The sequence below is a fragment of the Dasypus novemcinctus genome, chromosome 1 (genome assembly GCF_030445035.2).
Source record: "Dasypus novemcinctus isolate mDasNov1 chromosome 1, mDasNov1.1.hap2, whole genome shotgun sequence".
Lineage (NCBI taxonomy): Eukaryota > Metazoa > Chordata > Mammalia > Cingulata > Dasypodidae > Dasypus > Dasypus novemcinctus.
In genome coordinates, this window is record NC_080673.1 from 25,194,252 (window position 1) to 25,208,357 (window position 14,106).

General features: G+C 38.9%; 1 protein-coding gene across 1 annotated transcript; it reads right to left on the reverse strand.

Moving 5' to 3' along the window:
• Positions 1-1,522: 1,522 nt before the first annotated feature.
• Positions 1,523-13,244, reverse strand: MSMO1 (methylsterol monooxygenase 1). Its single transcript, XM_058275164.1, has 6 exons — positions 13,118-13,244; positions 11,262-11,547; positions 7,318-7,466; positions 5,524-5,650; positions 4,574-4,728; positions 1,523-2,644 (listed from the first exon to the last, which is right to left on the reverse strand). The coding sequence occupies exons 2-6, from the start codon at positions 11,514-11,516 to the stop codon at positions 2,449-2,451; spliced, it is 882 nt and encodes a 293-aa protein (XP_058131147.1). The 5' UTR covers positions 11,517-11,547; positions 13,118-13,244; the 3' UTR covers positions 1,523-2,448.
• Positions 13,245-14,106: the final 862 nt, after the last annotated feature.

A 14,106-nucleotide genomic window follows, 5' to 3' on the forward strand; every position in this document is an offset into this window, starting at 1 on the left:
GCGCATTTGGCCCAACAGATAGGGCGTCCACCTACCACACGGGAGGTCCAAGGTTCAAACCTGGGGCCTCCTGACCCGTGTGATGAGCTGGCCCATGTGCAGTGCTGATGTGCACAAGGAGTGCCGTGCCACACAGGGGTGTCCCCACGTAGGGGAGCCTCACGCGCAAGGAGTGCACCCTCTAAGGAGAGCCGCCCAGTGTGAAAAAAAATGCAGCCTACCCAGGAATGGCACAGCACACACGGAGAGCTGATGCAGCAAGATGACGCAATAAAACCAGACACAGATTCTGGGTGGCACTGACAATACAAGCAGACACAGGAAAACACACGGCAAATGGACACGGAGAGCAGACAACTGGGGGGGTGGGGGAGAGGCAGGGAAGGGGAGAGAAATAATAAATCTTTAAAAAAAAAACCCTATGAGGGAGCGGATGTAGCTCACCCATGTAAGAGGTCCAGAATCCCTGGTACCTTCTAAAAAAAAAAATAACCTTATGATGTTGAGTAATTTAATCTTAGAGCTATTTTCTCATCTATAAAATGAAGAAAATAGCACCTATCTCAGAGAGATTAAATGAGATCATACTTTGAAAGCCCATAGCATACTTCAGGGTATATAGTAAATGCTAAGTAAATGTTATATAGTATTAAGAGTGCATTAGAATATAACAAGTTGTTTGATGTTTAGTGCCATTTCTAGCACTAGGTGTCACTCTTTCTCTAAATGGTGAAGTCACTACTGCTAATTCCGATGCCTGCATTCCATGAGTATTAGAGATAAAAGGTAGATAATAAAAGAATTCCTATATTTTAGAGTTGAACAGTATTTTAAGTGCAGACTCCAAATTGCTGTTTGAGAATTAAGAGCTAACAAAAGCTCTATTCATCCATCTGTACAGAAAACATTTTTTCTAAGCAGAAAAAAGAGCTGCTTCTATATCTTCCACTTTATCAGGTCAACAGAATTTCCCAAAATAGCCTGATAATTACACTGAAACTGTGAAGGAAACAGTTTAGCAAATGAAGGGCTAAAAAACAGGAATATTACATTATAATATAATTATATAATATATATTATATATAACATATAATTATAAAATGTAATTATTAAATTATTTCTGTACTTTTCTTTATTAGAATAAATGGTGACAGCTGATGTTCAAAAATGGATACCAGGTCTTGAAAATATTTCCCTAAAATTTCTTCTAAGTTTTATGGTTCCTGCTTTTATTTTAGATTTTTGATCCATTTTCAGCTAATTTTTGGATAAGGTGTGAGATAGGGGTCCTCCTTCCTTCTGTTTGCTATGGATATTCATTTCGTTCAGCACCATATACTGAATGGACTGTTATGACCGTGCTGTGTGGGTTGGACAGGCTAGTCAAAAATCACTTGACCATACATGTGAGGATCTGTTTCTGAACCATCAATTTGATTCCATTGGTCTATGTGTATGTCTTTATACAAGTATGGGTGATATATTTCAATAAATTAATTTTTTTAAAATGGATACCAGGCAGTCAGACAAAAATCACATTTATCTCAACAGTCCAAAATACAAGTAGAGCAAGTCAGTCCACAAAATTTCAAGATACAGTTTTAAGTATAAAGAGAACCTGATATACAAAAATGAAAGTGAAAATAGCAGAAATAAAGCTCAACTCAAAAAAATTTCAAGTAACCCTGGAAACCTTTAGACTAAAATATTCCACTGGTATCAACACAGAAATGCTTTAATTTACAGATGCCAGTAGTGCTTATTTAAAAAAAATTTCCAAGTAACTCTGGAAACCTCTAGACTAAAATATTCCATCGGTACCGACACAGAAATGTTTTAATTTACAGATGCCAGTGGTGCTTTACAATCAAAAGGGACTCCTCCAAGAAAGGGAGAACACTCCAAATTGCTCAGCTCCTGACAAGAGTGGAAGTGTCCAGGGCTGGCTGTTTCTGTTTTAGCAATTTCCGTCACTCACTTCTTCAACTTAATATGGTCCAACCTATGACAGCTTGATCTTCAGGCAAATTCTTAAAAATATGTCTGAAGTTCAATATGAGGCAAACATCGCCACTAGGAGCTCTTTGAAAATGCCACTACCTCTTTAAAAGATTTAAAGACCAATTCCAACTTCAGGCCTATGGTATTACAACAGAAAAGAGATAATACTTCCTTCAGTGCTTAAAACCTTTTTATGAGGTTAGCAATATGGCCTTTAAACTTTCCTCAAAAAACTGTACTTAAATATATATTCATTTTTTTCTACATATACAGAAGTTATATGTAAAGTAGAAAAAGTTCCCATAAGAAATATAATTAATGGTGTTAATGTTCTTTCTATCACACAGTAGCCACAACATATGTTTATTTCTGCTCCCCAGAAGCAATGTTAGCTACTAGTATCGATTCAGGAAAATGAGTATCTTCAGTGAGATCTATGAAAAATGTTTATTCAGTCTTTTTCTCACGCTTCTTCATCTTATCACTGTAGGCAATAAACTGAGAGTCTGTTCCAAAAATTCTGTCCCACCATGTAAATGTGGAAGCATAATTTCCGACGAAGTTCATGTGGTGAAAGTCATGATGCCGAGAACCAGCATAGAAAGGGATGAGATTTAAAGGGTTGATGGGAATATCATAACCACTGAAATAAAAATGATAAAGATTACTAAGGTAATTAATACAACTCAAATAACATTTTCACTGACAGGCATATACTTGTTAACTAATTCAAATAACAACATTCCACTTTGCCTAAGGCATTTTATTTCTGATGTGTTCACAAAAGACAAAAATTTACAGAAAAGGGGACATATTCTAGAAACCACATTAGGAAATACCAAAACACTTAAAAAGATCTATGGAAATTGTATATTAAATACTTTAGAAATGAAAGAGAAAGGCTATAATAATGAACTTTTAATTGTATATTTTCAAGAATTATTTTTCTTTTCTGCTTTAGAGATACTCTCTCATCACAGAATATAACGGTTGTAAATAATGCCCATTTACCACCTTACCTCTTTTAGGAAAGGTCATGTGATATTAGTAGTAAGCATTAAAAATATTACACCTAAGAACCACTGTTTACTTTTTTTAGGCAATAAAACGTTGGAATTTAATGTACCAAGATTACCAGTATTTACCAGTGTGATTTCTATAATTAGGAGGATACATGATTTCAAAGAGATCTATTCAGAATATCCTCCTTTATTTATGACTAACTGCATATCTAAATTCTGATATCCATAATTACACCTGTACAACAGCAGTCCAAATCACTCCAACTCCTCTCCTCCCTCCCCTGCAGGGCTGAGTGGGAGAAGGAAGGAAGGAGGAAAAGGATAGACAGTTAAAAATGCCTATAGAATATTCTCTACCTAGGTTAGAAGCATTTATTTTCCTACTTCCATGGTTTAAAGTCATTCTCAGATTTTGCCTTCACAGGCATACTACGTCCCAGACCAAAATGTAAGTACATATAGTAATTTTAAAATAATGAAAAATTAGGATAGTAGGCATTTGTCATTATATACACTTAATTGAATGCAAAATATCTCCCAATCTATAGAAAGGAAGTATCTGAAATATTACCTATTATAGCCTACAGCTTTTATCATTAAAACAAATTACTGGGCAGTTGAGATTAGAAATATTCTTACTCAGTGAAGACTAATAGTTTCAACATTTTTTTCAAATAAAAGATAGGTTTAGGTTCAGGACAAAATATGATGAAGAATTGCTGTTCATCACTTTTGGTGCTTGACCAAATTTTTAAGAAAACCACACAACATTTTTATTGGAATATTCATTCATATTTCACAAAGGCCTTCCTATTCCTAACCAAGGCACAAAAACCAAAAGTTAAAAAGGAAATGACTGATAGATTTGACTACATGAAAATTTAAAACTTCAGTACCAGAAAAGAACCTAGAGTTAAAATTCAAGTGACAGTCAGGGAGAAAATATTTACAACATATATAAGAAAACAAAGCTTACATGAACCAGTAGGAAAAAAAACATTATAAACAGAAAACAAGCAAAGGATATTAAAAAGGTAATTCAAAGAAGTGAAAATTTCAATTGGTCCATAAACATACAAATGGATACTCGGTCTCATTAGTCATGGGGCATATGGAGATTGGAGCAATGAAAACTCTTTTGCCCTATTATTGACAAAGATTAAAAAGACTAAAATATGTAGGACTGGAAGTCTGTTGGTGGGGAGGGAAAGCATTCTCATACATTCCTGGATGAAGCATAAATAGGGACATGCTTAGAGGGCATTTTGGTAGTACCTAACAAATTCTTTTTTTGTCCAAATAATACAAGAATATATTTTCACTGTAAAAACAATAACTGCATAGATAGGGCAAAAGTCTTCTTGTATTGTAAAAACATTGTTATGATTTGACCTTTTACCCAATGATTATGCTCTCCTGTTTTCTTTAAAATAACAACATTAACAAAAATAACTTTTCCTATTAGTCTACTTAGAAATATAGATAATCTTATTACCAAGAAAATAAAGATATTTTGATACCTTATCAAAACTATAAAAACCATAACTCACCTATGAACATCAATAGTTTCTATCAAACGCATGGTTACCCATGCCCAAAGAAGAATTACGTGATCACAAAAAATCAAGATTCCAATGAAAAATCCAGTTCCAAGAATTAGGGTTTCCAGAGGATGTGCATATTCAGCTTCCATTCCAAATGGAGCCTAAAATAAACAGATAAAAACTTATTAGTATATTCCATATTATTTGTATGTAAGTTTATAAAATTATATTGCTTCTACAGCTAATGATAATATCTCTAGGCACACACATATAAATAAAAGTAATTCTCAATAAAAACATCCTTTTGTATCTACCAAAAATCAAAAGGCCTAGGGATAACCTCAGTAAAATCTTTATAATTGTCTTAATAGCTTAAGATAAAAGCCTTAAGCAATGGACTTGAACACTAATTTTGATCTATTCCTTTAAATATACTCTGCCAAAAAAAGGGATCCTTGATACCATGTAAATCAGAATCAATACAGAACATTCTGATATAGCCAGTCTCTCAAAGCTGTATCAATACAATTCTGATAAAAGCTTAAAATATCATTGATATTCTGGGAGTCAGGAATGTGGTGGAAATGTGTTAGACATAAGTTGTTTTAGAAATTTAAAGATTAAAGGTTTGTTGCTTTTAGTTCCCATTTAAATGAAGCTACTGACAATAAAGCTACTGCCAAACTCCAAGTAACCAAGTGTGTCAGGATATCGCTCTGGCAGCAAGGCTGAAAAGTCTGGAATATTCCATGTAAATTTTTTTTTCCAGTTTTTAATTTACTGTCAAATTTAGATAATGAAAAAAATTTGTAGAACAGATTGTGTGTGCTATATTCTTAACAATCATGCCAAAGGAAGAGGAAATAAAAACACCCCTGAAGTTTAAAAAACACTCAGGCAATAAAAATGATATTCTACCCTAGAAAATAAATGTATTATGTATAATTCTAACATACCTGAAACTCATGATGAACTTTATGAATATATTTATATATTCTTCTGTGGTGTAAGAGCCTGTGCAGGAAATAGTGCCAGGTATCCTCGACCACTGCACAGCAAAAGCATCTTGCCAGAAGCATGTACCTTTAGGATGAAATACTGTATTGAATATGAAATAATTTCTACTTAAGCAACCTAGACATTACATAAAACCAAAAACCCACTTACCACCTTAACCTCTTTGGATATATTGATCAACTAATTTTCAAAACCACTAGATAACAAACTGGATGTAGGATATGATTTAAAGTTAAGATCAAAGAGATTGCCCATTATATCACATCAATAAAATACTTGGCCGGAGATTAATAATATCAAAACCATTACTTTTTTCCACTGAAGGGCATGACCAAAGTGTGATGGGCAAAAGTTTTACCTAAATGCACATATACATAAAAACTCTATTATATACCCTGTCAGTGGGCCTTACTTTGGAACTTATGTTCCCCAGTGTGACAGAGTTGGACTTATTTATAGTTTCCCTACACATGGCTCTTCTGGCCCTTTTATTTGAAGCTATAATTATCACTATACTTGTTAAATATATGTCCCAGAGACTTAAATCTTTGCTCTTGTTCATGTGCCGGTTGAATCCTGAATCTCAGCAGAGTTCCAACACCTACTCTCGAGTTCCCAGGACTCATCCAGGACAACAAACAAGGAGATGATAATGTATAACGCTCATCCCAAAGAACAGAGTGTCTGCAACTGCAAGCAAGATAATTCATCCATCTGCCCCATGGGGTCTAAGCCCCCTCTCAATTAGAAACAGAATGAGCATTACCATCCCCAAATCCTAAAGACTGGGGAATGAACAATGGACTAACATAGACTTATTATAATTAGAGCAATGGAAGAAGTCTTATCATTGATAGAAAAGCAGTAGCCATCAGAGAGGGAAGGGAGAGGGAAGGAAGGGAGAGGGAAGAGTGTCTGTAACATGGGGACATTTTCAGGATGTTGGATATTGTCCTGAATGACTCTACAATGATGGATGCAGGCCATTGTGCATTTTCTCCTAACCTACAGAATTGTGCAGGGCAGAGTATAAACTATGGTATGGACTGTGGCCCATGGTTAGCAGCAGTGCTTCAATGTGTATTCATTGATGGTGGCAAACGTACCACACTAATGAAAGCTGTTGGTGTGGGGGGGAGTGTATGTGGGGGGTGGGGGTGGGGCATGTTATATTTTTAATGTAACATTTACGTAATCTAAAAGCTTCCTTAAAAAAATTAAAAGAAAATTAGGAAAGGAAGAATAGAGGGCTACTAAGGGAGAAATTCTTAGCACAGCAGAGAGGTAACCAATAAACCATGCCCTCATCTCTCATTAAAAATACAAACAAACAAAACTGAAAACTCCATTATATGTTGATTATATATTACATAGAAAAAATACATATCTATATGTTATCTCTGTTCAGGTAATGTCAGGTAGAGATGCACTCTGACCATTTATAATTCTGTTTATATGGACACAATTTTTAAAAACCTCAAAAAACATTTTCTCATTTTTTTTTCACTCATTTTAGACTTGAAATGTAGTCTTTTTTTCATTAGTATCTTTCAACACAAGTTCTCTATTTTCAATATAACCATGTGCATTGATATACAATTATGAAAAGGATGCTATGGAGACTTCTGATGCTAGAAATACCCTCTCCAGTAAGTTAATAAATTAGAATATAGAAAGATATTTTAACTGAATAAACATGACTGAGTATAAAAATCAAATTTATATCTACATACCATCTTGGCATTGTTTCCCAATCATAAGGAATACTGAAATACTCTGTAAAATAATAGGTTCCACAAATCAAAGGCAGCTGGATACAAAAGTGATTAAAGAGAAGCACTTTAAAACATTTCCATTGGCCTTCCCATGTTTCTGGTATATTCTATGGAGAAAAATCAGTATTAACATTAGCCTCTGTTATCAGCACTTTAACTGGACAACTTAAAAGTAAATTCCTAAGTTTTTCTTTAATGTGTATATGGGACCTTAATTCTATGTTACAGTAACTGAGGCCCAGAATCACAACAACCTTCCCTCTTACAGTCTTAAGAAGTACTCTCACTACTTGAAAAAGGTGATGAGGTTGTTAATAGACAATCCTAGGCAAAGAAATATTTTCAAACTTCAGAAGCACTACACATCATTCACTTTTAGCAGGAATTCCCGAGAAGCAGCAATGTATCATGGTAAGATTACAGACAGGTCCTAACTGTTGAAGAGGTTATGCACACTAGCATTAGAAGCCTTTATTGCAGGGGTGAGGAGATGCTTCCAGTAATTCAGCGGCATTCATTCCAAGACAGGCAGCTCCGTTTTGTTCATATACTAAGAATGATAAACTCTGATCTAGAAGAAATTCAGAGATGTGTCTAGTGGCTCCAAAAGGATTGAACTTTATCATCTGCCTACAGATGAGTTCACAAAATTCATGCCAAAACAAGAAGTGAGACCAGTGTACTGTGGTGTTCACAAATTTTCATTAGAATACCAACTGACTCGGCAAACCATATCATAAAACTAATTTTATTAAATTTAAAGGGCTGAACTTAGAAGATTGCAGTGATAATTAATAGTTACTGCTTTGGTTTCCTTACTTAAAAATTCAGAAAGTTGCAAGGGCAATTTATATATTTTTATTAAAGAAGTTGGTGTTTACTAAGCAATCATGCATAAGGCCAACGTAATTTTCACTGAACCACACAATATTCAAAGTATGGGAACCATTGCTCACCAGCAGAGGCCCAAACAGCCACCTGTGTGTCCAGGACCTATGCGTAGTCATGAGTAGCAGAACTTGAACTAACTAAATCCAGGTGTTTAAATCCAATTCTGTTCTTAAAATTAGGAGTTACCTTTCCAATGAACTGGGAATCAATTTGCTGACTCAGGCTGTAATCCCAGGGGAGCCTCCAGTTAGCTTACTTTGTTATGCTCACAACTCAGTTCCAGCAAAAATAAAATGAGGAACTGTTTATAATTCTTCTATTTCTACCCTGAATATTATCTGACTCCTTGAAACCTCTAGGCTGTGACTAGGGACAAGTAAAATGAAGATTTGGGCTTGGGATGATAATGGCATTGTTTCCCATAATAACTACACATATATATTTTTTCTCTCCCCTTCCTCCCCCCCCGTTTTCTGCTCTCTGTGTCCATTCGCTGTGTTCTTCTGTGACCGCTTCTATCCTTATCAGCGGCACGGGAATCTGTGTTTCTTTTTGTTGCATCATCTTGTTGTGTCAGCTCTGTGTGTGCGGCGCCATTCCTGAGCAGGCTGCACTTTCTTTCTTGCTGGGCAGCTTTCCTTATGGGGCGCGCACTCCTTGCATGTGGGGCTTCCCTACGTGAGGGACACCCCTGCATGGCACAGCACTCCTTGTGCGCATCAGCACTGCGCATGGGCCAGCTCCACACGGGTCAAGGAGGCCCCGGGTTTGAACCGCAGACCTCCCACGTGGTAGGCGGACGCCCTATCCAGTGGGCCAAGTCCGCATCCCAAAACTATTTTTAATAGACTTAATTTGCAAGCTGATTACCCACTAGCTAAAGAAATACCCATGGAACACACACACACAAATTAACTATAAATAATACAACTACACGGTATACTGTTTAAAGTGTACATAAATTAGTTAAAAAAGAGCAATCAAAAACTCATACTTAGTATAACATCAGTTTACTATATTTTACTTCTTTATATATAACTTGCAGCCTAATATGAAAGAATGTCTTTACCAGGGCCACAGACTTCAGAAAGAATGTTTTAGTACATGAATCCTTAAGGAAAAAATTCTGTAAAATTAAGACATGATTCTTTAAGAAATAGATCCTGCAAGATCTACTTTACTTTTTTTCATCCCTATAAATTTCCCCACAGCTAGTAAGCAGGTGTATTAACTGTAAGCTGTCTATTCTCTTTGAAAGCAAAAGGCTTTAGTCTATTTCACCATTGCCACCACCAACTTCTTTCACCCTCAATGTTATTCAGAATGTCTGCCTTCAAAATACATAAATCTGTAATTCACTCGCATTGTTTGCTTTTAAACCTCTTTATATTGTGAAAACCTGTGCTGATTTATCATCAATAATTTATTTTAGTATCACAAAAAGCTCAGAGTGGACTTAAAGGGTTTTGAAACTCAAAGAAAATCATCCTGAGTATCAATTTGAATCCATACCACCCAGCCTTTGAATCTCTGATCACAACATGAGATTATAAACAACTAGTTTGTAACTAGCTAGATTACTGCTTGTTCTATCTTCTGCCAATTTTAAAAACATTCACATACCTTGACTGACAAAAGGTCACCACTTTCAACCACTAAAGCAACCACAGCATGAAATGTACATAAGGGCAAGGAAGGCCTAGCATACTGTTGCCGGGCCAGCCACATATATCAGCCCTATAAACAAATCAGTGGGTGACACCTGGCGGCCAGAATAACCCCAAAGATGCATTAAAACTTAAGACATCCAAAATGAATTCTGCTTTTCAAAGCAGGCCCTTTTATAAAAGCATTTTTGGAACTTCTGTGTCCTAAATTTAGAGTGACAGAATACTCTCCTTTGGGTCACATCCCTTTTAATTCTCTCCCCTTTTTTCTCTTTGTTCCTCTCTTCTTTGGCTGGGAGTCCACAGTCACCTGATCTCCAGTACTTCCACAGAAGAATCAATGTTAGAACTTGCTTGTGAGACTCACTGACAGACTGCTGAGAGAGAATGTGCGCACTGTCCACCTGATATGTCCTCAGTGAGCACAAATCACTCTAGACATGAACGCTTTCCATATGTCTACTTTCTACCAAGACAATGTCCTTTGGAGATCTAGTCTGGCATGAAGTTTTAGAATCACCTCTATAATAAACGACCTCCAATTATCTCCTGGAAACCATGCCAAGACTCCATATTTGTCAAGTTTGAGATATTCCCTTTGTCTACAAATAAGAAGGGACATTTTGTATGTCTCAATGCCTTGTCATGCTCATAGTGAGCTCTCAAGAAACATTTAGTGCACTGAAAAGAAGAGCATCACTTCCTTATTCAGGATGTCATGGATGCTGCAGAAATACCCATCATATATTTAGGGAAAAAACACAACCCTAGTAGCCTTGAACAAGGTCTTAACACATTAGCATACACTTAGATTTGCTGGGACATGAGGGGTTAGGGTGAATGCAATAGTAATACCCACAAAACCTTCTCTCTTGCCTTTCCACCTAGATTGAAAATTAAAATGTGTAAACCCAAGCCTGATTAAACAAACTATTCTTGAAACATTATCAGTAATGATCCAGGGCTCTCTTGCCCGATATAGTAGCCACTAGCAACATGTAGCTACTGAATACTTTGAATATGGCTAGTCTGAGTTGAGACGGGCTGTAAGTGTAAAATATACACTGGATTCTGAAAACTTAGTAGGAAAATAAGAATGTAAAATATCTCATTAAATATGTTTTTACTCTGATTACCAGTTGAAATGGTAACTCTAAAATTAACTTTACCTGTTTCTTTTTACTTTATGTGCTCTATCAGAAAATCCAAAATTACATATGTGGCTCACGTTGTATTTCCATTGGACAAAAATCATATAAAGTCTCTCAAAACAATGTTATATTCACTTTAAAAGCATTCACCAATACTAATTATAAAATTCCATTTCAAGTCCATCATACTCACCTTTTGGATTTTGTACTTTTTCATGTAAGGTATAAATTGAAACAAAAATCCAGGTAAAGAGATCAAGAAATACAGGGCCTCATGAACTATAAGGGATCCCCATGTTGCAATCTGGAACTTTGTATAATTATTCAACATATAATTCCAAGCATTTTTAAATGGCTCTTGCAGAGGATTCTCAGGAATAAGTGAATCGACATACTCTACAGCCAAGTAGGCTGAACTAAAGATGTTGACACTTTCATTTGTTGCCATTTTTCAAGTATCTTCAGATAGCCTGATGATTCTGTACAAAATAAACAAATATATAAGCTAAAACTGAAACTCCAGGAAAATAGTTGCATCTTCTGATAATTTTTAAAACGACAATTACTAAAAGAAAACCAATTTCTCAGGTCCCAAACATGTGATTTTAGAAATCTATTAGATGTGATCACCACCTCAATTTGTAGATACTGATTGAAAGAGCAGAACCTAAAAGAATAACAGTGTATAAGGAATTTCAAATTTTTTTGTCAGTGGTATATAGGCTTTGAGAAGGAAAGACTTGAAATTTGACACAAGAAAGTCCCAAAGAGGCCTTCCTCCTTACCACTTTATTCTTGTTCTAAAAATATCCTGATGTCCCCCATCTTTATTTCTAACCCTTTCCCCTAAACTCCAGGTTCTGATTATCCAATTAGAATGTATAGAGGCACATCAAATTCCACACACCAAAAATTCAGCAACTACTTTTCTCAATCTCGAAACTCTCTGCCTCCTTTAATTCCTAACAGGTGAGCTGTTCCATCACCTACCTCGTCATCTAAGACAGAATGTCGAAAGACTCTCCCATTTCTGCTGCCACTTGATGTTAAAAGCCTTCAAATTCTTACCCAATTTAGAGACACAGTTAACATTCAGGAGCTTATACACCAGGGAGAAAATGGGACACATTGTTGTCAACTGGGAAAAGGCAAACACTAGGAGAGGGGCGGGGGAAAGTCTTGAAACAGTGAATTTTCTTTTTTTTTCCCCTTGGGCAATCGGATTAACTGGAAGCTACCAAGGAAGTTGGGCTGAGATCTTCAGAAAAAAGAAACTCAGTTATTGGTGGAGTCCCTGAGAAACCCTGAAGGTTAGCTGTATCTGTGTACGGTCAGTGTCCGTCTCGGGCCCTAGACCTCAGTCCGCCCAAGACCGCGCCAGCAGTTCCTCCATTTGCAGGAGCTGCCCCGCCTCCAGGCTCGCCCTCCTCCAACCCTAAGATGCAAAGCCAGGATCAATCTAAACAGAGCAAGCTAAGACCCTCCAAGTCCACGGAGCGCCTCCCCGCTCTTCAGCGACGCGCAGGGCGCCCTGCCGGGCCTCCCCAGTCTTCCCCTCTCACCTCGAGCGCAAAACCTGAGCGCTCAGGGCTCCCGCCGCTCCTTTCCTCTCCGCTCACGCAGCAGCATGGCCTCGCTGCTGGTCTAGCCCTCCGACTCCTATTCCTCCTCCAAAGTCCCCCTCTCAGACGGCCCCGCCCCACTCCCCCAGGCTCACACGCACCCTGCGGCGCTTTGCTGTCTGTAAACTAGTCAGGTACCCAGTCTCCAGTGACTGCAAACACAAAGGGAAGGAGCACGCCCACCCAGCTCCACCGCTTAAGAATCCACCTCTAGGATACACCGCTTCCTTCCCATCTACCAGGCACCACGCCGCCCCCTACCCTCACTCGAGGGTCCTTCTCACCAGCCTTGGGGGTCGCGGGCTGCCTCCACGCGGGTACCGGCGCCCGCACCCGGCCCTGCGCTTCCCCTTGACCCCGCCCAACAGCGGGTCCGAGTCTGCCCGCGCCCCAGCCCTCCGCCGCCCAGCCTCTCCCGCCGCCTTACCGGGAACGCCGCGCGACGACCGCGGGCCACCGTCAGGAACGCTGGGCCCGGGAGGCGGCGTGGTAAACCTCTTTCCCAGGCTGGGGGCGGAACCGAGAGGGCGAGTGTGGCAGCGCCCGCCGCTACTGGCTGCAGAGGGCGCACGCCGCGTCCCGCGACGCTGTGATTGGTCCGTGCGGTTGACGTCATGGTGTGACTCGTCCAAAGGGATGCCGGCGGCCCGGCCATTGGCTCCGCGGATGGAGTGAGAATAGTGAGACCAGGGCGGCCACCCAGAGGACTGGCTCGCCGCGCTCCGGGGGCGGGGAGAGGCCGGGGCGCGGGCGGCGCGGGGACCGCAGCGACCGCCGGGCGAGCGGGTCCTGGCGCAGTTAGAGCCGCGAGCTCCCAGCGGGCTCCCAGCCCGCGTCCCCGCTGCACCTGGAGAGTAGGAAGCACCGTCTCCAGGGCTCGTCTAAGACGTGAACCCTGTGACGTCTACATCGCCAAAACCCGGAGAGACAACTGTGTAAATAGAACGTTGTAACTGTTTTATCTTTGCAGTCAGCTCCACCTTTCTATGGTCTATCCTGAATTTAGCTCATCCTTCTGCCTTTGTTTCCCCAACCCTAGCAAGTAACATTTAATAAGCCTTGGAAGATGGAGAATTTCAAATTTAATGTCACCCTGCAACCGCCCAGAGATGATTGTCATTTTTCCCATTTAGAGGCAGAAACTGTAAATGCCAGGAAAAAGCAGCTTTATTCAAATGAGTTTTAGATTAGATAAAAAGATAACAATTGAGCAATCACAGAAAAGAAGAGTAATCAATTAAAAACATAGGAAAGAATGAAAGTATATACAACTACTCATCAAATTGGGGGGAAACACAACGTCTGATGTCACACAACGCCGGGAAGTCCCTTTGCAGCCAGAGTCCCAATTGGAAAAAAGGTTCCAGACAGAGCATCCTCTCCTGGGTGAGACTACAGCTGGCTGCTTGGGAGCGT